The 26,366-nt window shown below is 49.4% G+C and overlaps 1 protein-coding gene across 1 annotated transcript in view; it reads right to left on the bottom strand.

The window, feature by feature from the left end:
- Positions 1 to 18,679, bottom strand: part of LOC141148264 (RING finger protein 112-like) — a 60,931-nt gene extending 42,252 nt beyond the window's left edge. The window contains exons 1-2 of the mRNA XM_073635532.1: positions 18,571 to 18,679; positions 14,821 to 15,103 (exon numbers count right to left, since the gene is read on the bottom strand). Of these exons, the coding sequence (XP_073491633.1) occupies positions 14,821 to 15,103; positions 18,571 to 18,593 (306 nt within the window). The 5' untranslated portion in view covers positions 18,594 to 18,679. The remainder of the gene's footprint in view (positions 1 to 14,820; positions 15,104 to 18,570) is intronic.
- Positions 18,680 to 26,366: the final 7,687 nt, after the last annotated feature.

Here is a 26,366-nt window from a genome sequence, read left to right as displayed (position 1 = left end):
CTGCTGTGGGCACTGTGTATGGGGCCACCCTCCTGCTGTGGGCACTGTGTATGGGGCCACCCTCCTGCTGTGGGCACTGTGTATGGGGTCACCCTCCTGCTGTGGGCACTGTGTATGGGGCCACCCTCCTGCTGTGGGCACTGTGTATGGGGTCACCCTCCTGCTGTGGGTACTGTGTATGGGGTCACTCCTGCTGTGGACACTGTGTATGGGGTCACCCTACTTCTGTGTATGGGGTCACCCTCCTGCTGTGGGCACTGTGTATGGGGTCACCCTCCTGCCGTGGGCACTGTGTATGGGGTCACCCTTCTGCGGTGGGCACTGTGCATGGGGTCACCATCGTGCTGTGGGCACTGTGTATGGGGTCACCGTCGTGCCGTGGGCACTGTGTATGGGGTCACCGTCGTGCCGTGGGCACTGTGTATGGGGTCACCGTCGTGCCGTGGGCACCGTGTATGGGGTCACCGTCATGCCGTGGGTACTGTGTATGGGGTCACCGTTGTGCTGTGGGTACTGTGTATGGGGTCACTGTTGTGTTGTGGACACTGTGTATGGGGTCACTGTCGTGCTATGGGCACTGTGTATGGGGTCACCGTCGTGCCGTGGGCACTGTGTATGGGGTCACCGTCGTGCTGTGGGTACTGTGTATGGGGTCACCCTCGTGCTGTGGGTACTGTGTATGGGGTCACTGTTGTGTTGTGGACACTGTGTATGGGGTCACCGTCGTACTGTGGGCACTGTGCATGGGGTCACCTTCCTGCAGTGTGCTCCGTGCATGGGATCACTGTTGTGCTGTGGGTACTGTGTATGGAGTCACCCCCCTGCTGTTGGCACTGTGTATGGTGTCACCCTCCTGCTGTGGGCACTGTGTATGGTGTCACCCTCCTGCTGTGGGCACTGTGTTTGGTGTCACCCTCCTGCTGTTGGCACTGTGTATGGTGTCACCCTCCTGCTGTGGGCACTGTGTATGGGGTCACCCTCCTACTGTGTATGGGTTCACCCTCCTGTTGTGGGCACTGTGTATGGGTTCACCCTCCTGCTGTGGGCACTGTGTATGGGTCACCCTCCTGCTGTGGGCACTGTGTATGGGGCCACCCTCCTGCTGTGGGCACTGTGTATGGGGCCACCCTCCTGCTGTGGGCACTGTGTATGGGGCCACCCTCCTGCTGTGGGCACTGGGTATGGGGTCACCCTCCTGCTGTGGGCACTGTGTATGGGGTCACCCTCCTTCTGTGTATGGGGCCACCCTCCTTCTGTGGGCACTGTGTATGGGGTCACCCTCCTGCTGTGGGCACTGTGTATGGGGTCACCCTTCTGCTGTGGGCACTGTGTATGGTGTCACCCTCCTACTGTGTAAAGGGTCACCCTCCTGCTGTGGGCACTGTGTATGGGGCCACCCTCCTGCTGTGGGCACTGTGTATGGGGCCACCCTCCTGCTGTGGGCACTGTGTATGGGGCCACCCTCCTGCTGTGGGCACTGTGTATGGGGTCACCCTCCTGCTGTGGGCACTGTGTATGGGGCCACCCTCCTGCTGTGGGCACTGTGTATGGGGTCACCCTCCTGCTGTGGGTACTGTGTATGGGGTCACTCCTGCTGTGGACACTGTGTATGGGGTCACCCTACTTCTGTGTATGGGGTCACCCTCCTGCTGTGGGCACTGCGTATGGGGTCACCCTCCTGCCGTGGGCACTGTGTATGGGGTCACCCTTCTGCCGTGGGCACTGTGCATGGGTTCACCATGGTGCTGTGGGCACTGTGTATGGGGTCACCGTCGTGCCATGGGCACTGTGTATGGGGTCACCGTCGTGCCGTGGGCACTGTGTATGGGGTCACCGTCGTGCCGTGGGCACTGTGTATGGGGTCACCGTCGTGCCGTGGGCACTGTGTATGGGGTCACCGTCATGCCGTGGGTACTGTGTATGGGGTCACCGTTGTGCTGTGGGTACTGTGTATGGGGTCACTGTTGTGTTGTGGACACTGTGTATGGGGTCACTGTCGTGCTGTGGGCACTGTGTATGGGGTCACCGTCGTGCCGTGGACACTGTGTATGGGGTCACCGTCGTGCTGTGGGTACTGTGTATGGGGTCACCCTCGTGCTGTGGGTACTGTGTATGGGGTCACTGTTGTGTTGTGGACACTGTGTATGGGGTCACCGTCGTACTGTGGGCACTGTGCATGGGGTCACCTTCCTGCAGTGTGCTCCGTGCATGGGATCACTGTTGTGCTGTGGGTACTGTGTATGGAGTCACCCCCCTGCTGTTGGCACTGTGTATGGTGTCACCCTCCTGCTGTGGGCACTGTGTATGGTGTCACCCTCCTGCTGTGGGCACTGTGTTTGGTGTCACCCTCCTGCTGTTGGCACTGTGTATGGTGTCACCCTCCTGCTGTGGGCACTGTGTATGGGGTCACCCTCCTACTGTGTATGGGTTCACCCTCCTGTTGTGGGCACTGTGTATGGGTTCACCCTCCTGCTGTGGGCACTGTGTATGGGTCACCCTCCTGCTGTGGGCACTGTGTATGGGGCCACCCTCCTGCTGTGGGCACTGTGTATGGGGCCACCCTCCTGCTGTGGGCACTGTGTATGGGGCCACCCTCCTGCTGTGGGCACTGTGTATGGGGTCACCCTCCTGCTGTGGGCACTGTGTATGGGGTCACCCTCCTTCTGTGTATGGGGCCACCCTCCTTCTGTGGGCACTGTGTATGGGGTCACCCTCCTGCTGTGGGCACTGTGTATGGGGTCACCCTCCTGCTGTGGGCACTGTGTATGGTGTCACCCTCCTACTGTGTAAAGGGTCACCCTCCTGCTGTGGGCACTGTGTATGGGGTCGCCCTCCTGCTGTGGGCACTGTGTATGGGGTCACCCTCCTGCTGTGGGCACTGTGTATGGTGTCACCCTCCTGCTGTGGACACTGTGTATGGGGCCACCCTCCTGCTGTGGGCACTGTGTATGGTGTCACCCTCCTGCTGTGGGCACTGTGTATGGGGTCACCCTCCTGCTGTGGACACTGTGTATGGGGTCACCGTTGTGCTGTGGGCACTGTGTATGGTGTCACCCTCCTGCTGTGGGCACTGTGTATGGGGTCACCCTCCTGCTGTGGACACTGTGCATGGGGTCACCCTCCTGCTGTGTATGGGGTCACCCTCCTTCTGTGTATGGGGTCACCCTCCTACTGTGTATGGGGTCACTCTCCTGCTGTGGGTACTGTGTATGGGGTCACCCTCCTGCTGTGGGAACTGTGTATGGGGACACCCTCCTGCTGTGGGCACTGTGTATGGTGTCACCCTCTTGCTGTGGACACTGTGTATGGGGCCACCCTCCTGCTGTGGGCACTGTGTATGGTGTCACCCTCCTGCTGTGGACACTGTGTATGGGGTCACCCTCCTGCTGTGGACACTGTGTATGGGGTCACCGTTGTGCTGTGGGCACTGTGTATGGTGTCACCCTCCTGCTGTGGGAACTGTGTATGGGGTCACCCTGCTGCTGTGGACACCGTGCATGAGGTCACCCTCCTGCTGTGTATGGGTTCACCCTCCTTCTGTGTATGGGGTCACCCTTCTACTGTGTATGGGGTCACCCTCCTGCTGTGGGCACTGTGTATGGGGACACCCTCCTGCTGTGGGCACTGTGTATGGGGTCACCCTCCTGCTGTGGGCACTGTGTATGGGGACACCCTCCTGCTGTGGGCACTGTGTATGGGGTCACCCTCCTGCTGTGGGCACTGTGTATGGGGTCACCCTCCTGCTGTGGGCACTGTGTATAGGGTCACCCTCCTGCTGTGGGCACTGTGTATGGGGTCACCCTCCTGCTGTGGGCACTGTGTATGGGGTCACCCTCCTGCTGTGGGCACTGTGTATGGGGTCACCCTCCTGCTGTGGGCACTGGGTATGGGGTCACCGTTGTGCTGTGGGCACTGGGTATGGGGTCACCGTTGTGCTGTGGGCCGTCTAAAGGGGGCAGTCTCCTTCTCTGGGCCCTCTTAAAGGGCGCACTCTCTGTATGGGGTCACTCTTTCTCTTTGCACTCTAAGGGCTCACTCCTAATCTGGGCACTCTAAGGGGTCACTCCTGCTCTGCACTTTATGCTGTGTACTGCTCACTGACCTCCACTGTAAGTTGCTCACTGCTGTGCTGTGCTGGGTGTTCTGGCTGGCCCTAACATGTACTATGGGGTTGTCATTGCTGGCCCTTATACATTCTGGGGTTTCTCATCGCTGGTTCCATTTGGGCTTGTTTTACTCCCACAATCAAGTGTGCCCGAAGGTCCTATTTTATCTATACGATGGGAGAGACAATGAAAAAAACACATACTTTTTGGCCACACCCACTTTTGACCACGCCCACAAGAGGGCGACGCGTGCCGCATTAGCACCACTACTTATACTTTCAGCACCCACACAGCATCCCCCAAAAAAAATGTCTGGAGCCGCCCCTGCCTCCACTCATTACCTGTATTAATGGCACCTGTTTGAACTTGTTATTAGTATAAAAGACACCTGTCCACAACCTCAAACAGTCACACTCCAAACTCCACTATGGTGAAGACCAAAGAGCTGTCGAAGGAAAACAAAATTGTAGACCTGCACCAGGCTGGGAAGACTGAATCTGCAATAGGCAAGCAGCTTGGTGTGAAGAAATCAACTGTGGGAGCAATAATTAGAAAATGGAAGACATACAAGACCACTGATAATCTCCCTCGATCTGGGGCTCCACGTAAGATCTCACTCCGTGGGGTCAAAATGATCACAAGAACGGTGAGCAAAAATCCCAGAACCACACGGGGGGACCTAGTGAATGACCTGCAGAGAGCTGGGACCAACGTAACAAAGGCTACCATCAGTAACACACTACACCGCCAGGGACTCAGATCCTGCAGTGCCAGACGTGTCCCCCTGCTTAAGCCAGTACATGTCCGGGCCCGTCTGAGGTTTGCTAGAGAGCATTTGGATGATCCAGAAGAGGATTGTGAGAATGTCATATGGTCAGATAAAACCAAAGTAGAACTGTTTGGTAGAAACACAACTCGTCGTGTTTGGAGGAGAGAGAATGCTGAGTTGCAACCAAAGAACACCATACCTACTGTGAAGCATGGGGGTAGCAACATCATGCTTTGGGGCTGTTTCTCTGCAAAGGGAACAGGACGACTGATCCATGCACATGAAAGAATGAATGGGGACATGTATTGTGAGATTTTGAATGCAAACCTCCTCCCATCAGCAAGGGCATTGAAGATGAAACGTGGCTGGGTCTTTCAGCATGACAATGATCCCAAACACACCACCCCGGGCAACGAAGGAGTGGCTTCGTAAGAAGCATTTCAAGGTCCTGGAGTGGCCTAGCCAGTCTCCAGATCTCAACCCCATAGAAAACCTTTGGAGGGAGTTGAAAGTCTGTGTTGCCCAGCGAGAGCCCCAAAACATCACTGCTCTAGAGGAGATTTGCAGGGAGGAATGGGCCAACATACCAGCAACAGTGTGTGACAACCTTTTGAAGACTTACAGAAAACGTTTGACCTCTGTCATTGCCAGCAAAGGATATATAAAAAAAGTATTGAGATGAACTTTTGACATTGACCAAATACTTATTTTCCACCATAATTTGCAAATAAATTCTTTCAAAAATCAGACAATGTGATTGTCTGGATTTGTTTCCACATTTTGTCTCTCATAGATGAGGTATACCTATGATGACAATTACAGGCCTCTCTCATCTTTTTAAGTGGGAGAACTTGCACAATTGGTGGCTGACTAAATACTTTTTTGCTCCACTGTATAGTTTGCTAAGGCACGGTGTACCAAACAATTGTAATTTTTTCTATAAAATACTGTTTTTACCTTTTTTTTTGTTACTCTTAATTCCCATCCCAGTGTCACTGACCTCATGCATTCCTGTTCAACTACTTCCTGTCCACACACACTCACTCCAGCATCAGCTGCACATTATTGCTCTAGGACAGTGATGGCCAACCTTGGCACCTAAGATGTGTTGGAGCTACATTTTCCATGATGCTCATGCACTCTGCAGTGTAGTTGAACATCATAGGAAATGTAGTTCCAAAACATCTGGGGTGCCAAGGTTCGCCATTACTGCTCTAGGATGTCTTCCCGACAGTAGCAACGGTGGACCATGCCTGAGCATTGCGTGTCAGTATAGCCAGAGGAACATGGTAAAGTGACAAAGCAGGAGCACTATTGAAAATTGTCACCCCATAACAGGCAGTGCTTGAATAAGGACCTTCAGGGCTGGAATAAAACAAAAACTTCAGATTTAAATAGACTGCTTTTGAAATTACTTTAACATACGTAAGCCACATATGCAAGTTTATTCAAAGGACTTACTAGTAAAAAAACAAAATTTCCTGTAGTACAGTAAAGAACAGAGGAGCTTTAGTCTTAAACCACAGGTTATATGCAGCTACTTTCAGGTAATTGCAAGTAAGAATTCTGAAGGTCTACTAAAGCCAGAAAATTTCCTAAAAGGAGAAAGGCAATGGCTGACTCCATACAAAACTTTTGAACCCTGAGGAACAAATTAAGAGTCTTCAGGCCCAGAATGGTCCAAAAATCCTCCATTTGGCTTGGGAACTGTGCACAGAAACCCTAAAAATGTTCCTCATTCAGAAGGGTCTCTGTAATTTTGCCTTTTGAGAGTACTCCAAGCTTGATCCAGACTAGACTGGAGGAAAGACAAGATGTGTCTGACAGTACTTCCTAGCATGAAATTTCCTGGTCTTCCACCATGCAAAATAGGCTTTCCAGATGTAATGGTAGACTGTGCAAAATTTAAAAACCACCATCCCTTAGGAACTGGGCTTCAACAGCCAAGTCATTAAAGATAGTGACCGAGAAGCAGGGTCTTGGACTGGCCCTTGGGACAGAAGGTCCAGACCATTATTAGGAAGGGCTCACAGAGAGTCTGCCAGTAGTCTGAATAGGTACCACACCCTCCTGAATCAGTTTGGTGTGATGGAAATCACCATAATGCTTTCCATCATGATCCTGACATACAAATGAGGGAGCATCTGCAGAGATGGAAAGGCACAGATCAGATGTAACCAATCGCACTGAGTCCACTGTGAAGGCCATGGGGTCCCTGGACCTAGCGACAAACCTGTCCAGTTTGTTGGTGAATCTGGACACTGGAAGATCCATATCCATTGTCCTCCACTTGTGGTACAGCAATTGAAACACCTCCAGTTGAATATCTCATTCCCTGGATTCAGATGCTGATGAATGAGAAATTCAACCTCCAATTTTTCATGCCTGGATATGGAGAGGCAGACAGGTCCAGAATATGCAATTCTGTTCACAAGAGGATCAAGTCTGTTTCCTTTTGAGTGGCGCAACTTCTAGCGACTCCCTTCTGATTGATGTAGGCCACAGTCATGGCATTGCCTAACTGGATTCTTGTCAGGTGGCCTCGCAACGGAGGGGTCCAGCATTGAAGAGACAATTGTCAAGCATTGAAAGGACTTCCCATACTGATGGGAAGATGAGCTTCCCCCAATGACCACGTCCCTTGCTCCGAGAAGGCATCTAGGACACCTCCCCCAGCCTGACAGACTGGCATCTATCACGAGAATGCTCGACATCTTTGGTTGAAAGGGTTAGAAATCCACCACGCCAGGGAAAATCTGGCCTTGCAGGTGAGATGCACAGGGTGGTGCAATGACCAAAACGGTTTATCACACACTGCCAGAATGTTGAGTTGCAATTATCTGGATTGAAACTAGACATACAGCACTGCCTTCAAGGGCATAAAGAACCAGGTTAAGGCCAAAGCTTCTCATGCAGACACAAATTTCAGGGTCGAACCTGAACCCGAAGAAACCAAGCACAAGAGTGGGGGAACAGAAGTGTCAGGTCAATGCACACCGTTGGGATAAGGGGTGCACCGCAAGGCAGTGGACCTTACCGCAGACTGCTGCGGATGGGAGTCCAGGTATAAGGAAGGCACGGCCGCTGGAACACCAACACGGATCCCACCGGGGTTAGAGCATAGGATTCCCTGGGGTGCGGAGTCTAAGAGCCAGCAGGTGTTCACCAGAGCCTCTAGTGGTGAGGATGGACTGGGCTGCAACTGGCTCCAGGTCGCGACCCCCGGGGTCCCCCTGTTCACACCCACAGTAGGCAACAGAAGGATAGGGATAGTAAAGGAATAAGCCAAGGTCAGGGCCACAAGCAGACAAGGACAACAGAGTACACGCCAAAGTTCAGGGTCACAGGCAAACAGAGATAGTCGGGGACGCGCCAAAGGTCAGGGTCACGAGCAGACAGGAATAGTATAGAACACGCCAAGGTCGGTAACAGAAATAAACATAGAGCACACGGCAGGCAGGAACAGGAAGACAAACACACAAAGGTGACCTGCAGTGCAGAGGTTAATATAGAGTTCCCTGATAGGAGCTGGGGTGGAGCCATGCTAGAGGAGAGCTAATAAAAGCAGTCAGGTGAGAGACAGCTGGTCTTTGGAGATGAACACATGGAGACAGGTAAGCTGACAAACAAACTCTATTGCATAACCATGACAGTACCCCCCTCTTACGAGGCCCCCCCTTCCCCGCCTGGGACCAGGTTTAGAGGGGAACTTCAAATGAAACTTCCTCAACAGACGAGGTGCAAAGACCTCAGAAGGCTTGATCCATGACCTCTCCTCAGGACCAAACCCCTTCCAATGCACGAGGTACTGGAGAATGCCTCTACAGAGACGGGAATCCAAAATTTGGCTAACCTCGTACTCCTGATTATCCTCAGAGACCGGCACTGTGGTAGAGAGAGGACGAGAGAACTTATTGAGGACTAAAGGCTTCAGAAGAACAACATGGAAGGAGTTAGAGATTTTGAGGCTTTTGGGAATCTGGAGCTTGAAACAAACCGCATTCAGTTTAGAAGTTATGGTGTACGGACCAATGAATCTTGGGGCAAATTTGAGAGAAGGAACCCGGAGTTTGATGTTCCTGGTGGAGAGCCAGACTTTGTCTCCTGGCTGAAGAGAAGGCGGCTTACGCCTGCGACGGTCAGCAAAACTCTTGAATTTGTTGGCAGCTTTCTGGAGGGAATCATGAACGTCAGCCCACATGGAATTGAATGATTCCTGAACAGAAGCCAAGGTTGGAATATCGGAAGAACAGGTCATAGGAATAGGGAGTTGAGGTTGTCTTCCATAAACAGTGATAAAGAGTGTTTTCTGAGAACTGACGTTGACATGATTATTGTAGGTGAACTCTGCCCACGGAAGTAGTGATGCCCAATCATCGTGATAAGCCGAGACCAAGGTACGGAGAAAGACCTCCAACTCCTGATTAACCCTCTCAGTCTGGCCATTGGATTGGGGGGGTAAGAAGAGGTAAAATCCAAGGTAATGTTGAGGGATTTGCAAAAGGCTCCCCAAAAATGGGACGTAAACTGAACACCCCTGTCCGAAACGACATGAGAAGGAACACCATGAAGGCGGAAAATCTCTCGTACGAAAATGGGAACCAAGGCAGAGGCAGAAGGGAGACCAGGAAGAGGAACAAAATGAGCCATCTTGGAGAACCGATCGATTACCACCCAAATGGCTGTATTATTCTCCGACAGTGGAAGATCGGTGATAAAATCCATGGCGATGTGAGACCAGGGCTCCTTAGGAATGGGCAAGGGCATGAGAAGACCAGCAGAGGCTAGTGTGGAAGATTTATGCCCCGTACACACGGTCGGATTTTCCAACGGAAAATGTGTGATAGAACCTTGTTGTCGGAAATTCCGACCATGTGTAGGCTCCATCACACATTTTCCATCGGATTTTCCGACACACAAAGTTTGAGAGCAGGCTATAAAACAAAATCCGTTGTCGGAAATTCCGATTGTGTACACAAATCCGACGGACAAAGTGCCACGCATGCTCAGAATAAATAAAGAGATGAAAGCTATTGGCCACTGCCCCGTTTATAGTCCCGACGTACGTGTTTTACGTCACCGCGTTTAGAACAATCGGATTTTCCAACAACTTTGTGTGACCGTGTGTATGCAAGACAAGTTTGAGCCAACATCCGTCGGAAAAAATCCTAGGATTTTGTTGTCGGAATGTCCGAACAAAGTCCGACCGTGTGTACGGGGCATTAGACTGCGCACAGACATGACAAGCCTTAACGTACTCTTTAACATCCGAGCGGAGGTTAGGCCACCAGTAGAGATGACTGATGAGCAGGAAGGATCGGAGGAACCCAGCATGACCTGCCACCTTGAAATCATGTCCCCAACAAAGGATCTTAGCTCTTAGCTCCATGGGAACAAAGGTTTTGCCAGGAGGAATTTTTGATTCCAGGGTGGTAGAATTGGCAACAATGCATGAGGTCGGAATGATCGGCTCAGGATCAGGGGTGGACTCCTCGTCCAAAGTGTCAAATGACCTAGAGAGAGCATCAGCCCGACCATTGCACGAACCAGGTTTGTACGTAATCGTGAATTTAAAAGGAGAAAAGAAGACGAGAAGGTGATGTTTCTGGGTCCAATACTCCACCTTCCAAATGTATTAGACCCGAGCGTTTCCCGGACGAAGCGAGGAGTCACGAAAATGACCCTTGCCCCCACAATAAAGACACAAGCCTAGAGTTCTGCGTCTAGCACATTCTTTGGTGGTTAGTCTAGTCCAGCCCAGCTGCATAGGTTCCTCAGCAGGTAGAGGATGCTCCACAGAGCGATGGGGGAAGAGTTCTGGCTGACTAGGACCTAGAGGGTGCTGGCGTCTTTTTTCTAGGGACCTCTCCTGGAAACAAATGTAAATCTGATTGCACAAGGAAATTACATCGTCCAGACCGGCGGGGATGGCTCTTCCTGCTAATTCGACCTTCACTCGGTCAGAGAGGCCATGTAAAAAGGTTGCGACCAGGGCCTCATTGTTCCAGCTCAATTCAGCTGTGACGATACGGAACTGAAGCGCATATTGTCCCACTGAACGAGATTCTTGGCAAAGGCGTAAAAGGGCACTAGCCACTGAAGAAACCCGAGCTGGTTCCTCGAAGATATTACGAAAAAGCTTCAAGAAGTCGGACAGGCTGGAAACCACCGGGTCATTCTTCTCCCACAGGGGGGCAGCCCAAGCTAAAGCTTCACCAGAGAGGAGGGAAATGATATAGGCTACCTTAGCCCGATCAGACAGAAAGTTTTGAGGCTGGAGCTCAAAATAAATGGTGCATTGGCTGAGGAAGCCCCTGCAGGCCTTGGAGTCCCCAGAGAAACGGGACGGAGCTGGCAGTAAATACGAATGTGTGGCTGCGACTGGTGCGATAGGTGCAGCTGCTAATTATACTTGAGGCTGCAGGTTCGGGTTTCCCAAGGAAGCCTGGAGCTGCTCGAAGCGGGAAGCCATATCCTTAAGGAATAGCATCACCTGAGTCTGATTAGATTCCTGGGTCTCGAGTCTGCGAACTATGCCCTGCAATGGATCGGCTGCAGGAAGCGGCACGTCAGCCGGGTCCATGGCTGATCAAACTGTCAGGTCACCTTGAGGCTAAGTGACAGATACACACCGTTGGGATCAGAAGTGCACCGCAAGGCAGTGGACCCTATGGCAGACTGCTGCGGATGGGAGTCCAGGGATAAGGAAGGCAGGGCCGTGGAACACCAACACGGATCCCACCGGGGTTAGAGCGTAGGATTCCCTGGGGCGCGGAGTCTAAGAGTCAGCAGGTGTTCACCAGAGCCTCTAGTGGCGAGGATGGACTGGGTTGCAACTGGCTCCAGGTCCCGACCCCCAGGGTCCCCCAGCTCACACCCATAGTAGGCAACAGAAGGATAGGGATAGTAAAGGAATAAGCCAAGGTCAGGGCCACAAGCAGGCAAGGACAACAGAGTACACGCCAAGGTTCATTGTCACAGGCAAACAGAGATAGTCGGGGACATGCCAAAGGTCAGGGCCACGAGCAGACAGGAATAGTATAGAACACACCAAGGTCGGTAACAGAAATAAACGTAGAGCACACGGCAGGCAGGAACAGGAAGCCAAACACACAAAGGTTGATCAGCAGGGCTGACCTGCAGTTAATATAGAGTTCTCTGATAGGAGCTGGGCTGGAGCCATGCTAGAGGAGAGTTAATAAAAGCAGTCCGGTGAGAGACAGCTGGTCTTTGGAGATGAAAACATGGAGACAGGTAAGCTGACAAACAAACTCAATTGCATAACCATGACAAGAAGTTTGTTTCAAGGTAGGAAGATTCTGGACAAGGCCAAAAGGAGGGAGGCAATGACTGACCTGGCCGATCCTATGCTGATAAGAGGCATGGAGGAGCTCAGCTATGAGGAAAGATTAGAGGAACTGAATTTATTCACTATTGAGAAGAGGAGAATAAGGGGGGATATGATCAACATGTTCAAAGGATATATGAGGGGTCCATATAGTGAACTTGGTGTTGAGTTATTCTCTTTACGGTCAACACAGAGGACACGGGGGCACTCTTTAGATCTAGAGGAAAAAAGATTTCACCTCCAAATACAGAAAGGTTTCTTCACAGTAATGCCGCGTACACACGGTCGGACTTTTCAGCTACAAAAGTCCGACAGCCTGTCCGACAGACTTCCGGCGGACTTTCGGCGGACTTGCGGCAGACTTTCTAACGAACGGACTTGCCTACACACGACCACACAAAAGTCCGACGGATTCGTACGTGATGACGTACAACGGACTAAAATAAGGAAGTTCATAGCCAGTAGCCAATAGCTGCCCTAGCGTGGGTTTTTGTCCGTCGGACTAGCACACAGACGAGCGGATTTCGGGGTCCGTCGTAGTTACGACGTAAAGATTTGAAGCATGTTTCAAATCTAAAGTCCGTCGGATTTGAGGCTAAAAAAGTCCGTTGAAAGTCCGGAGAAGCCCACACACGATCGGATTACCAGCCAGCTTTAGTCCGTCAGCGTCCGTTGGACTTTTGTAGACGAAAAGTCCGACCGTGTGTACGCGGCATAAGAGTTGTGAAAATGTGGAATAGACTCCCGCCAGAGGTGGTTCGGGCCAGCTCAGTAGATTGCTTTAAGAAAGGCCTGGATACTTTCCTAAATGTACATAATATAACTGGGTACTAACATTTATAGGTAATGTTGATCCAGGGAAAATCCGATTGCCTCTTGGGGGGTCAGGAAGGAATTTTTTCCCCTGCTGTAGCAAATTGGAGCATGCTCTGCTGGGGTTTTTTGCCTTCCTCTGGATCAACTGTGGGTATAGACTTGGGTATATTGGATTGTACGATATTTTTTATTTTATTTTTATTTTTTATGGTTGAACTGTCTTTTTTCAACCTGATTAACTATGTAACTATGCAAAATGTTTGAATTTGCAAAAACAAATGATGAGTCTTCAGATCCAGAATAGGCCAAACTCCTCCATTTGGCTCAGGAACTGTGCACAGGTTCAATCAGAAACCCTGAAATCATTCCTCATTTGGAGATGGAAAGAAGAAGATCTGCCCATCTTTGCTGAGAGAGAGGCAAATTTAGGAGCATGGAGCAGGGAGCAAAGTCTAAAACTCTAGTTTGTAGCACCTGGGAAATTATGCTATGGATTCAGACATCTTAGATTTCCTGAAAACAGAAGGGCAAAAAGCAGAGAGACATCTGACAAGTGAGGGTGGCCGATATCTGACAGCAGGGCTTGGAGTCACAAGTAGTTGGCTTGGAGAACCATCTCTTCTGATGAAAATCGTAGTGACACCTATGTGGGCGACATGGATTCCGGGGCATGGCCCTGGACACAGCATCATTGTGGCTGAGACACCTACACCAAAATGAGGCACTATTCCTCCCACTGAGACCAATAATGGGGCACTATTGCTCTAACTGAGACCAATGATGGGACACTATTACTTTAACTGAGACTAATGATGGGGCACTATTCCTCTAACTGAGACCAATGATGGGGCACTATTCCTCTAACTGAGACCAATGATGGGGCACTATTCCTCTAACTAAGATCAATGATGGGGCACTATTCCTTTAACTGAGACCAAAGATGGGGCACTATTTCCTCCACTGACATCAATGATGAGGCACTATTCCTCCCACTGAGACCAATAATGGGGCACTATTGCTCTGAGACCAATGATGGGGCACTATTCCTCTAACTGAGACAAATGATGGGGAACTATTCCTCCCACTGAGACCACTGATGGGGCACTATTCCCCCCACTGATACCACTACTAGGGCACTATTCCTCGCACTGAGACCATTGATGGGGCACTATTCTTCCCACTGACACTGGGGCATTTTCTACTCCCACTGGCCAGAGCCTGGACCTCCTAAAGCCTGAAGGACAGTAAACTGGCCCTTTCTTTAAAAGGTTGGAGACCCCTAGTTTAGAACAAGCAACATGAAGCCCCACCTGGAACCTCCTCCTCCGTTGCATTTCACCCAACTGGACCTATTTGTAACAATACATTCTTCACGATTAGGTCTCGTTGTGTGAAAAGTGTTAGAAGAGGTATTGTGTTGCTTGTCCTGGACTAATAAAGTTATATAGGCACTGGACTTTACACTGTGCCACCTGTTTTTTTTTTTTGGTGTACCGCTCGATGTTTGCACTTGATCAGCCAAACAATTGATTCACTATAGAGGACTTGGAAGTAGGTTGAAAGCTTTAGTTAGGTTTGTTAATAAAGCCCTATCATTCCATCTTCCAAATAAATTAGAGTGTGTGTGAGGGTAAGATTACAGTTGTTATGGGATTTGAAATACGTACGCTGCTTGATCCTTCAATCAAGAAGGATAGCGTTTGAATTTACACCTCCTGCCCTGATAGGAATATTTCCTTTCTGGTATACACCCTATATAGTAGAATTTTCCACTCTCTCACCTCTCTGCTCTGCTCTTCCTTGACGGCCAGTTGGACCTTGGTCACCACGTTCTTCAGCCTGTAGGCAGGGATGAGCTGGTTTTGGGGGCAGATTTTCCTGCACTCTGGGCAGCGGTAACAAAGGAGCTCCGGGGCATCCCAATATTTGGTTATACAGCCTCTGCAGAAGGTATGACCACAGGTGATGGAGACCGGATCCGAGAGCTCATCAAGACAAATGGAACAAAAAATATCTTCTTCTAATTTGTAAAATTGTGCAGCACCTTCCTGAGGGATGGTACTCCTGGCAGAAATAAAACATATGTTAGCTCTAAACAGAGAAGACTGAAATCCATAGAGAGCTGGGAATGTCCATAGAAGATCAAATGTCATAAAATACAAGAAGATAACTGCAAACTGGGAACAGGGCAGGACCTTGTACATAGAAACTCATTATACTGTATGATAAACACGCTAAAGAAGAACTTATCAGGTACAGAAAATAAGGGAAGGACCAGACAAAGAACAGGAAGAATGTAAACACGTGTTGTTACTTCAGCAGAGGGGAGAACATTGGAGGTGTAGCGTCACATATGGCGACCCATCACATTTGGCTACCCGCTGGACTGCGCATGCGTGACACCCCTGAGTCCAGGTTCAAGCCCCACCATCCAAGTGGACATAGAGTTAGATTATAATTATGCAGAGCGAAGCGAGGCCGTGCCTGAAGCGTGGCGAGCCCGAGAGGGGCCCTGTGGCAAAGTAGTCTTACAACAGTGTTGGAACGCATATGGCAGCGTCACGCATGCGCACTCCAGCGGGTACCAAAATGTGATGGGTAGCTGAATGTGATGTGACAGGGGCTCAGTGACCTCTGTATAACACTCTGGATCCTGTCAGAGCTATATAAATGTATAATAATAGTGCGACTGTGGAGGGACATTAGAGTGTAAGCTCCTTTGGTACAAAGACGGATGTGACTGGCTCAGTGTTCTCTGTACAGCTCTGTGGTATATGTCAGAGTTATACAAATGTATACTAATAATAATAATAGTGTGTGACTCTGAGGGGGGTTGGCATTGGAGTATACATTTTTTTATTAAAAAATCATACAAACATGCAGTTCATTAATAAAAACATATTTACACAAAAATAAACAACAACTAAACAAAAACACAAAAACAAGCGTGCTTACATCAGCAAGTAAAGAAAAACGTTTCCTGACAAGATAACATAAAAAGAAACATATTTTAATGACAACAAAAAAGAGACTAAAAACTCCGAACCTCAACTTAAACACAATCCAGGCTAAGAAACATTTTGAGATTTAATTGCCATCAGGATGCGATTCCAACCCCCCCCCCCATTAACTCCTCCCCCCACATCATTTACCCCGACTTCCACATCATTTACTCCGACTTCCACATCATTTACTCCGACTTCCACATCATTCACCTTGCATTCTGCACCAGCCACCCTCATTCCCTTCCCACCTCCCCCTCCACCATCATCCAATCCATCCTTCACTCCACCCCTTGGTGTCTTCCGACCTCCAGCCACACTTCTGCCATGCTGAGGAGGAGGGGTTGGCACCACCATACATTCTGGTCCAGCACACTCCGCTGCCTTCACTACACTAGGAGAAACAATAGGTGCAGACACACACTTGACAACCACACTTTCTGACACTGACTGGGGAAGCACAGACTGGGGGGACACCAACACCACAGATGGCATCACAGACAGAGATTCTGATGGGACAGAGACACTAGGATTCCCTGGTACAACCTCTGACAACCCAGACTCTTCTCTATCCAGACGGAAGAATTCCTCCACTAACTCTGGATTATTGTGCAAAGCCTCAGGGCACTGGCTATAAGGGAGACCAACCTTATCACATAGGTTACATTTAATGATGTTACAGTCCCTCACCAGATGCCTCAGTTCCTGACTCAAAGAGCACTTCTGTTCTGGACAGTTAGAGGAGAAATGTCCCTTGACTCCACATTTATGGTACAGCTTAGGTTGACCAGGGTATGAATGAATGAATGAATGAATGAATGAATGATTTGTAAAATGCTGCAAATGCAAACTGAATCGCCTCAAGGCGCTAGATGCGTTCTGTGTTATCAGTTTCTTAGAAGAAGCAGGTCTTGAGTTTTTTCCTGAAGGGAATCCATTGCAGCTTGAGCACATGGAGTGCCTCTTGAGAGCCTCCACCTTCATCTCCCCCCACCCACTGCATGGGGGCTGGGGGAGAAACCTGCAGGACAGGCCCAGGCTTGATGTTTCCTCCAACTGAGAGCAAAGCAGAGTGAGCCAACAGCACCACCTGGTGGAGAAGCTCCTCTGGTGCAGAGACTGATGTGACTGGCTCAGTGTTCTTTGTACAGCACTACAGTACAAGTCAGAGCTATATAAAGGGCTTTTTTTCCCCCAGAGAATAGGTGCAGGAACCCACAATCCCAAGTCAGCTCCCTGCCCCCAACCCCACCTCCAATTCCTCCATTCCTCAGGAAAGAGAAGTGTTGCCAAATAATAGGTGTGGTCAAGGCTCACCCCCCCAGCTCTCCCCCCAATACACAGATCCCCTTCTCTCCTCTCATCCACAGTTCACCACCCTCCCTGGAGGTCACCTTCTCTCCTATGGTCTACAGATCCCCCGACCCCCATCCACAGTTGACCTTCTCTGGTCCACAGCTCACCCTCTCCCCCCTGTCCACAGCTCTCTCCCTCCCCCATAGGTCACATTCTCTGGTCCACAGCTTACCCTCTCCCCCTTGTCCACAGCCCCCCCCCCCACCATCTACAGCTCACTATCTCTCCCCCCCCCCACAGGTCACCTTCTCTCTTCTGGTCTACAGCTCCCCCGAGCCCCAACCACAGCTCACCCTCTCCCCCCTGTCCACAGCCCCCCCCCCCCATCCACTGGTCACCTTGTCTTCTCTGGTCCACAGCTCGCCATCCCCCCCCTGTCCACAGCTCTACCTCCCATCCACCGGTCACCTTGTCTTCCTTGGTCCATAGCTTGCCATCCCCTCTGTCCACAGCTCTCCCCCCCCATCCACCGGTCACCTTGTCTTCTCTGGTCCACAGCTCACCATCTCTCCCCTGTCCACAGCCCCCCCCATCCACTGGTCACCTGGTCTTCTCTGGTCCACAGCTCACCCTCCCCCCCCATCTACAGGTCATCTACTCTACTCTCATCCACAGCTCACCCTCTCCCTCCACAGTTCAACCAACCTGTCCCCCCTCCACAAGTCACCTTCTCCCTCCCCATCTACAGCTCACCTAGCCCGCAATTTGCAGCTCACCTTCTCCTTCCCCCCCACATTCCACAATACACCTTAGCATGCGCCCCCCCCTCCAATCCACAATTCCCCTTTTACCTATTTTCAACATATCACCCCCCCCCCTCCCGTTCACAGGTTATCTCCCACCCTCCACATTTCACTTTTTAATGACAGCTCAACTCAAGCCACAGCTCTCAACCTCTGCAACCCCCCCCCCCCCATCTTTCACCTCCGCACCCCCACAACACTCTGTACGAATCCCTCAGCCCACAGCTCTCACTTTACACAGTCTAACACCCCCCCCCCCACATCAGAGCTGTGACCTCTGAAGAACATCCACAAGTTCTCCACAGCTGTCACTCTGCATAACCAACAGGCTCAGTGTCCTCTGTACAGAACTGCGGTATATGTCAGAGATATATCATTGAATGATAGTCATGTATACACACACATAAATATTTGAATCTAATAAACGTACGGTTTGTTGGTGCTGTTCCCCATGAGACTCTCCGGGGTTCCTCCTCACTTTGTGGGATCTGCAAATAAAACTTTGTTACTAGAAGTGAAAGAAACTAAAAAGAATGTCGATATTACAGAGAAACTAAACTGACCAGAAAATCAAGAACTTCTCGCTGAAGGATAGAGTGGGAAAGGGAACCACAGTGTATGTCTATATATATAATGTACTGTAGTTAGGGAGAGCCGCACCCGGTTTGTATGTAGTGCAAAGCAAACTGGTCTTCCTACCGACCATACATGTAAGAAAAAAGTTCGAAGGATTGCTGCACTTAAAATGTTATTTTTTCAAACATTTCAAAAATAGTTATATAGTAAAGTGTTCAAAGAGATTTTTTGCTTCGGGCTCACATGCTTACGCCCTTCCTCAGATCAGAACACACCTAACATCACAATTCACAATTACATTCATGAGAATTTACAAATTTTTCAAATAAATCACATATGGAATCAATTACGTGGTTAATTACTCATTAGTATAACTGGATTTTTCATGGGTTGATTTTTTTCAAAGCCACTGATACAGAAATGGTTAATCAAGCAGACTTTCATCTCACTATTCCATCTGAAACCATCATATTGTTAATCTGGAAAAAGTGCAACAGGCACTACATACAAAACGATCTTGTTGACATACATTGCGTCTCGACAAGTAGCAATAGAGAATTTTAGCATGTTACAAACGGTTGAATAATAATATGGCTGTGTAGGACCAATAGGGGAAGGTGGGAGATTAGCAGGGAGAGCCTGAGGGGGTAGTCAGGGGAGGATATTCCTAATCATCCTCATGGCAGGTGGAGGTATTCTCCAACCATCTATCCCATATTTTGTGGTACTTATTCGGGCAACCCCTGTGGATGTACAACACTTTCTTGTATGGGAGAGTGTTATTGACAGCTCTGATCCATTGCTGCAGCGTGAGGGGGGGGGGCTCCCTCATCCACAGTCTGGCTATCTGCAATCTGGCCAAAAATAGTGTTTCTTGGAGAAATATGTTCAAGTATTTCTCATTTTCAGATAGTGAGAGGAGTCCCAATACACACTGTCGGGGGCATAGGGTCAGTGGGGAACCCATGTGGTCGTAGAGGAACCGGACCACCTGGGTCCAGTATCCCTGAATGGACGGACAGGTTCAGAGCAGGTGGTAGAATGTGCTGTTAGGGTGCAACAGTAATAAGGAGAGCCGGCAAAACTTTATTCCTTGAAGTGCCGTTTATTGGTACATCATACAGACATTTTAGGGGACACGGTCCTACAGGTGGCGAGTGCCTCCTCCCAGTCCTCATCTGATATGGTGCCCAGGTTGGATTCCCAACTGGATTTCAGTTGGTAAGCTGTGGTAGTTGCTGTGGGTAGCATAAGGTAGTTATACATTTGGGAGATGAGCTTTTTGGGGTTTCTTCCAAAGATAATGTACACTAATATGGTTTCAAGAACTGGGATAGAGTCCCTGAATTGGGTGTTGAGTGCAGGTATCAGAAAAACATATAGTTGGGTAGAGCAAAGTTGTCTTTTAGCGTTTGGAAAGACTGGACCGTCCCGTTGGCCACTACTTGCAATAGATATAGGACCCCCCCTGTCGATCCACAGACCGGAGTAAAGAGGGAATAGTGATCAGCTCGGGCATGTGTGGGTTGTTCCATAAGGGTGTGTGCGAGTGTGGGGTGGGTGTCTCGCTGAGGTGCATGACCAATTGCCAGATTTTCCAATGGTGGAAGAGCATATGCTTCCTGTCACTGGTTCGGGGTGAACTGCGGAGGCCACAAAACAAAATCTGGAAAGGGTGAGCCGCTGAGCCAGGGGCCTGGGAGCAGACCAGGGTGGAGTATCTTTCCCTGTTGATTTGGTTAATGTAAAAGAAGTGGGAGAGTTGGGATGCTATGTAGTATGTGGAGAGGTCTGGTAGTGCGGTGCCGCCGAGGTCAATCGAGCCTTTTAGGACCTGCCACGATAACTTGTGTCGGGAGGGGCCCCAAATAAACGCATTGAGTATTGATTCCATGGATTTAAAAATGCGTGAGGGGATATTTAGCGGGGCCTGCCAGAAAATGTAGAGTTGCTTGAGGAGTAGTATCATCTTAATAAGATTTATTCGGCCCATAACACCCAGGGGGAGACGGGACCGTGTTTGTGTTTTGGTTTTGAGGGTATTGTATAGGGGTTCAATATTAAGAGTGATGTAATCTAGGAGGGATCTAGAGACGCGGACACCCAGGTATTTAATAGTGCTGCCCTGACTAAGGGGAGTGCAGCTTGATCAGCAGTGGGGACATCCGAGTCTAGAGGGAGAATTTGGGACTTGGCCCAGTTTATTTGCAGACCAGAGAATGCTCCCAAGTCTGTGATGAGTTGTAAGGCTGCCTGGAGTGAGGGACCGGAATCAGCAAGGTATAAGAGCATGTCGTCTGCGTATAGACTAACTACCTCCGTCAGTTGTCCGCGTCGGAGACCGGTGATACCTGGGTGATTCCTAAGTGCAATGGCCAAGGGCTCAACAGCCAGGGCGTACAATAGGGGTGAAATGGGGCAGCCTTGGCGTGTACCATGGGAGAGTGGGAAGGAGGGGGAGATTCTACCGTTGACCTGAATGCGTGCTGTGGGAGCTTGGTAAAGAAGTTGGAGCCATTTAATGAATTTTTTTTTTCCTTTTCTTCCAAGCTTTATTAAAGAACAAAACATGCACTAGGCAGGTAGAGGGTGAAAAGGGATTCAGGTACCTTGGATCTTGGTAATTTCTATATCCAGCGGCTGGCACTTGCACAGCTGGATTCAACAACCACCGGATAGGTCTCTCTCACCGACCTAGCAGCCAATGTGATGCCACAGACCTTGCAATCTTGAATGAACTGACTTCTGTGTTTGATCCTAGATGCGTCTCCGACTGAGTTCCCAGGCTCTTCTCAAGTTACCAGCCTTATGCTCGGTCCTCTCCTGAAGAGTCCTCCACTGGTCACTGCAAACCCTTGCTTCTTCCCGCAGGCCAGACAGCAATGAGACCATCATGCAAACCAGTAGACCACTGAAGCTCTGATCCTTCTTTTAGTAGCTAGGCCTTGAGTCTGCCAACCTCAAGGCAGAACTTTAAGCAACAGCAGTTCCCCAGGCCAGGAGGGCCACGAGGTCAGGAAGCGCCAACCTCTCTTGCACGGTGTCTGTTCCTTAAATACCATTTCCCAGAATGCTCGGCGGATGAACCACTCCCACGAATAGTCTCAGAGCAAAGAGTATTCAATAAGTTCGACCAGACTGCATTTACCACATCCACCAATGGTGACAGCACCACCCATGGTCGGATGGAAATCTGCACAGTCCAGCCAAACTGGTACAGAAACCATTACATTTAGGTAATAATAAGTTGAGCCAAACTGTAGCTTCAACTAACTTAAATTTCCAAAGAATAGCATCTGCTCTTCAGGAGCAGGGCGCTACACACTCCCCCCACAACAACAGACGATGTCCTCATCGTGGAGGAAAAAAAATAAATTTAACACTCAATCCTGAGAGTCAAATACGTGAATCCCAACATTTTAGTTGAAAGAAGAGAGAGAGTAAAGCAACAACACATTAAATGATTAACAACATCACACATGAATTAGAAAGTATAGCAACACTTTCCCATGACCTATCGAGCTATCTGCACCACCCACTTCCCAATTGTTTGCTAGAAGATCAAGTCTAATCTGAAATAAAACACACAAAACAAAACAACAATATAAAAGTCAGTACCTTTCTTGCAAGAAGCAAAACCCCATTTCCTGGAAAATGAAATTTTCTTTCTCGCTAAAAACTATGTTTATCATATATTTCTTTCTAAATGCAAAGTTCGACCTTGTCGGGCAAACTGCTACCACCTGGTGGCAGAAGTCGTTGCAATACAAATCCTTTTAGGCAAGTGTTGAAATAGTTCAAAAACCTTGACACGCAGTTTCTCTATCAACTGACACTAACTCACTATTCCCCATAGTTTTGCATTGAAGAAAGGAAAAGAAAATAGAAATTTTCTTCTTAGGCTATCACCAACAGAAACAGTTACCATAATCGGTCACCAATAAAACCGGGGATCAGGCAAAGTCACAGCTTTCCCTTGTGCATCTACTGTGGTGATAAAGTATACGATGTTATCTTTTCCCGGCCGACAGTTGACAACTTTATCTGCATATATGTGTCTCCCATAGCTCCAATGCAACAGGCATCTGGCAAATCCATCTATCATAGAAGAACATCCTGGCTTCCTAAAAGGCTTTGGCACTTTCAAATAGTCCCAAACGTCTTCACTATACCAGCTCTCTCTGTTCTCCTCAATCTCTTGCATGATATCCCTAGGAACGTAGAGGAATTCAAGCCCATATTCTGTGGCCACTCGTTTATTTAACAGCTGTTGAGATCGAGCAAACCTTGGCACAGAACGGAAACTTCCCAAACCAGAGGGTACACATGAAACCGGGGACTTGTGTACCATAGCGAAGAGAGATGATTTGTTTTCCCCAGACGGACCGGTATTTTTAGACAAAGTCCCGCTAGTAATTGTAGGGGTTTCCACCCAAGGTGATGTGTTCCCTGAGTTCACGGCTGCCCAGTCAGACAAATTAAATGTTGCAGCAACATCGTCACTATTCGCCCACAGCATCTCCTGGGACAAAGATTCAATGAGATCATCATCTCCTGAAAGATCTGAGAGAGTCTATTTCCGAGTCCCGCAACTCCTCGGCAGGTGTATAGGGGCAAACAGTCCCCCCATGCATAATGTCCCCTGAGATCTCACCCGTTCCTGACGTGGACTCCTTCTGTGGATCCGGTTCAGACAATCTCTGAGGTAAACCTCGACCGCGGCCGCGGGAGGCTTTTACATATCCAACCTTCTTTTGAGTAGGAACAGCAAGGTCGGTAATGGTGGAAGTGATGGCAGTAGCAATATTCACTGTCGGTTCCTCAATGGTAGTTACAGCACCATCTCTCTTGGGAACACTTGGCGTAGCAGACTTTGAGAGCGTAGGCCTGATTGTAGGATTGAATACAACAGTTTCTTCAGTGGTGATGCCTGTAGCCCAATCCATCCGGTAGGCCCGTGGCGACATGGTGAGTTGCTCCACAGTGAGCAGATACTCCCCGCAGTGCAAGCACCGGACAAACAGTCGAGGACTTGCGACCAGTCCCTCGCATCTGTTACACAGCATGCCCAAAGCCTCTGAGTCTCCCGTTGTATACAGGATGAAACGCCCATGCGGTTTCAGGCGAATCCCTGTGTCTGTCAGGGTTCCAGGCAGTCTAATACTCGCAGTGGTGCCTCCAGAGAACATTCTGGGCCCCATAGCAGACTGCATTCCTGGCATTCAGAACATGGTGACAGCTCGGCAGGTCCTTCCTTCTCCGCGTTTTTTCAAACCACACAGTGTCTCACTCAGCATGTAATTTGGACAACTCCTCCCATTGGCTCCTCTGGTCACACAACTCCCGGGCTTCCTTAACTTCCCCCACCACTGACTCGCCATTACCTTGATCCGTAACCAATGACGTTGTTGAACACAAACAGACAAAAAAAAAGCCAAGTCCAAAGTCCAAAACCCTCTATTGCAATAATTCCTTGGCAAAAGAAAAGTTCCTTTAGTTGCTATAGGTAACCGTAAATCCCAGACTCGAGCCCCCACATGTAGCATAGTCATTTTTACCCCCGCAGGATCTGCTAATATTTTTCTTCGGGCTTACCATTACCATCTTCACAGTGTTCATCCTAGGGGTACTTATCACTTGCTCAATTGAAACACTGGCTCCAACATTTAGTCCTTTTGCCTATTGCAAAACATGCAATAGGCAGGTAGAGGGTGAAAGGGGATTCAGGTACCTTGGATCTTGTGGTTTGAGGTAATTTCTATATCCAGCAACTGGCACTTCCACAGCTGGATTCAACAACCACCGGATAGGTCTCTCTCACCGACCTAGCAGCCGATGTGATGCTCGAACATGGTCTCTGCCACAGACCTTGCAATCTTGAATGAACTGACTGCTGTGTCTCCGACTGAGTTCCCAGGCTCTTCTCAAGATACCAGCCTTATGCTCGGTCCCCTCCTGAAGAGTCCCCCCCTGGTCACTGCAATCCCTTGCTTCTTCCCGCAGGCCAGACAGCAACGAGACCATCATACGGACCAGTAGGCCACTAAAGCTCTGATCCTTCTTTTTAGTAGCTAGGCCTTGAGTCTGCCAACCTCAAGGCAGAACTTTAAGCAACAGCAGTTCCCCAGGCCAGGAGGGCCACAAGGCCAGGAAGCGCCAACCTCTCTTGCACGGTGTCTGTTCCTCAAATACCCTTTCCCAGAAGGCCTGACCATATGTTCGACCAGACTGCATTTACCACATCCACCAATGGTGACAGCACCACCCATGGTTGGATGGAAATCTGCACAGTCCAGCCAAACTGGTACAGAAACCATTAAATTTAGGTAATAATAAGCTGAGCCAAACTGTAGCTTCAACTAACTTAAATTTCAAAAGAATAGCGCCTGCTCTTCAGGAGCAGGGCGCTACACAAGTATATACCACTATGTATCAGAACAATATGAATGACGTTCTGTATTTCTATGATTATGAAATGTTTACAACATGGAAAAAAAAAAAAAATTATTAAAAACGCACAACCTCGTGTACTCTGTATGCATTTCTTGTGTCCGGCCTCATTCAAAGTCCCCAGGATCATTGTCATTTTGTAGGTAAAAAAGAGTTGCAGAAAACGTGACGATTGGATAAAAAGTGAGCTAGGCTGGAAAGGGTGCAAGACAGATGATGAGTGTGGAGATCGGAGGCTGCAGTGATGTTTGCAGTGCAGATTTATGGAGGGGAGAGCAGAAGAAAAAGGACATAAAGTATTCAGTGGAGAGAGGAGGAGGATCGGATTGTATTGTGTGAAAGGAGGAGGAGGATCAGATCGTATTGTGTGTAAGGAGGAGGTAGAGCAGGATCGGATCGTATTGTGTGAAAGGAGGAGGACGATAGTATGGTATTGTGTGAAAGGAGGAGGGGGATCGGATCGTATTGTGTCAGAGGAGGAGGAGGATCGTATTGTGGAGGAGGATTGTATTGTGGAGGAGGAGGATCGTATTGTGTCGGAAGAGGAGGAGGATCGTATTGTGGAGGAGGAGGATCGGATCGTATTGTGTGAAAGGAGGAGGAGGAGCAGTATCGGATCCTATTGTGTGAAAGGAGGAGGAGGATCAGATCGTATTGTGTGTAAGGAGGAGGACGATCGGATGGTATTGTGTGAAAGGAGGAGGAGCAGGATCGGATCGTATTGTGTGAAAGGAGAAGGAGGATCGGATCGTATTGTGTCGGAGGAGGAGGAGGATCGTATTGTGGAGGAGGATCGTATTGTGGAGGAGGAGGAGGATCGGATCATATTGTGGAGGAGGAGGAGGATTGGATCGTATTGTGGAGGAGGAGGAGGAGGATCGTATTGTGGAGGAGGATCGTATTGTGGAGGAGGCGGAGGATCAGATCATATTGTGGAGGAGGAGGAGGATCGGATAGTATTGTGGAGGAGGAGGAGGATCGGATATTCTGGAGGAGGAGGAGGAGAAGGAGGATTGGATCGTATCATATTGTGTGAGAGGAGGAGGAGAAGGATCGGATCGTATTGTGTGAGAGGAGGAGGATCAGATCGTATTGTGGAGGAGGATTGTATTGTGGAGGCGGAGGGGGATCGGATCGGATTGTGGAGGAGGAGGGGGATCGGATCGTATTGTGGAGGAGGAGGAGGATCGGATCGTATTG

The sequence above is a fragment of the Aquarana catesbeiana genome, linkage group LG06 (genome assembly GCF_042186555.1).
Source record: "Aquarana catesbeiana isolate 2022-GZ linkage group LG06, ASM4218655v1, whole genome shotgun sequence".
Classification (NCBI taxonomy): Eukaryota; Metazoa; Chordata; class Amphibia; order Anura; family Ranidae; genus Aquarana; species Aquarana catesbeiana.
Note: the sequence above shows the minus strand (reverse complement) of the source record. Positions and strands in the feature narration are given on the sequence as shown.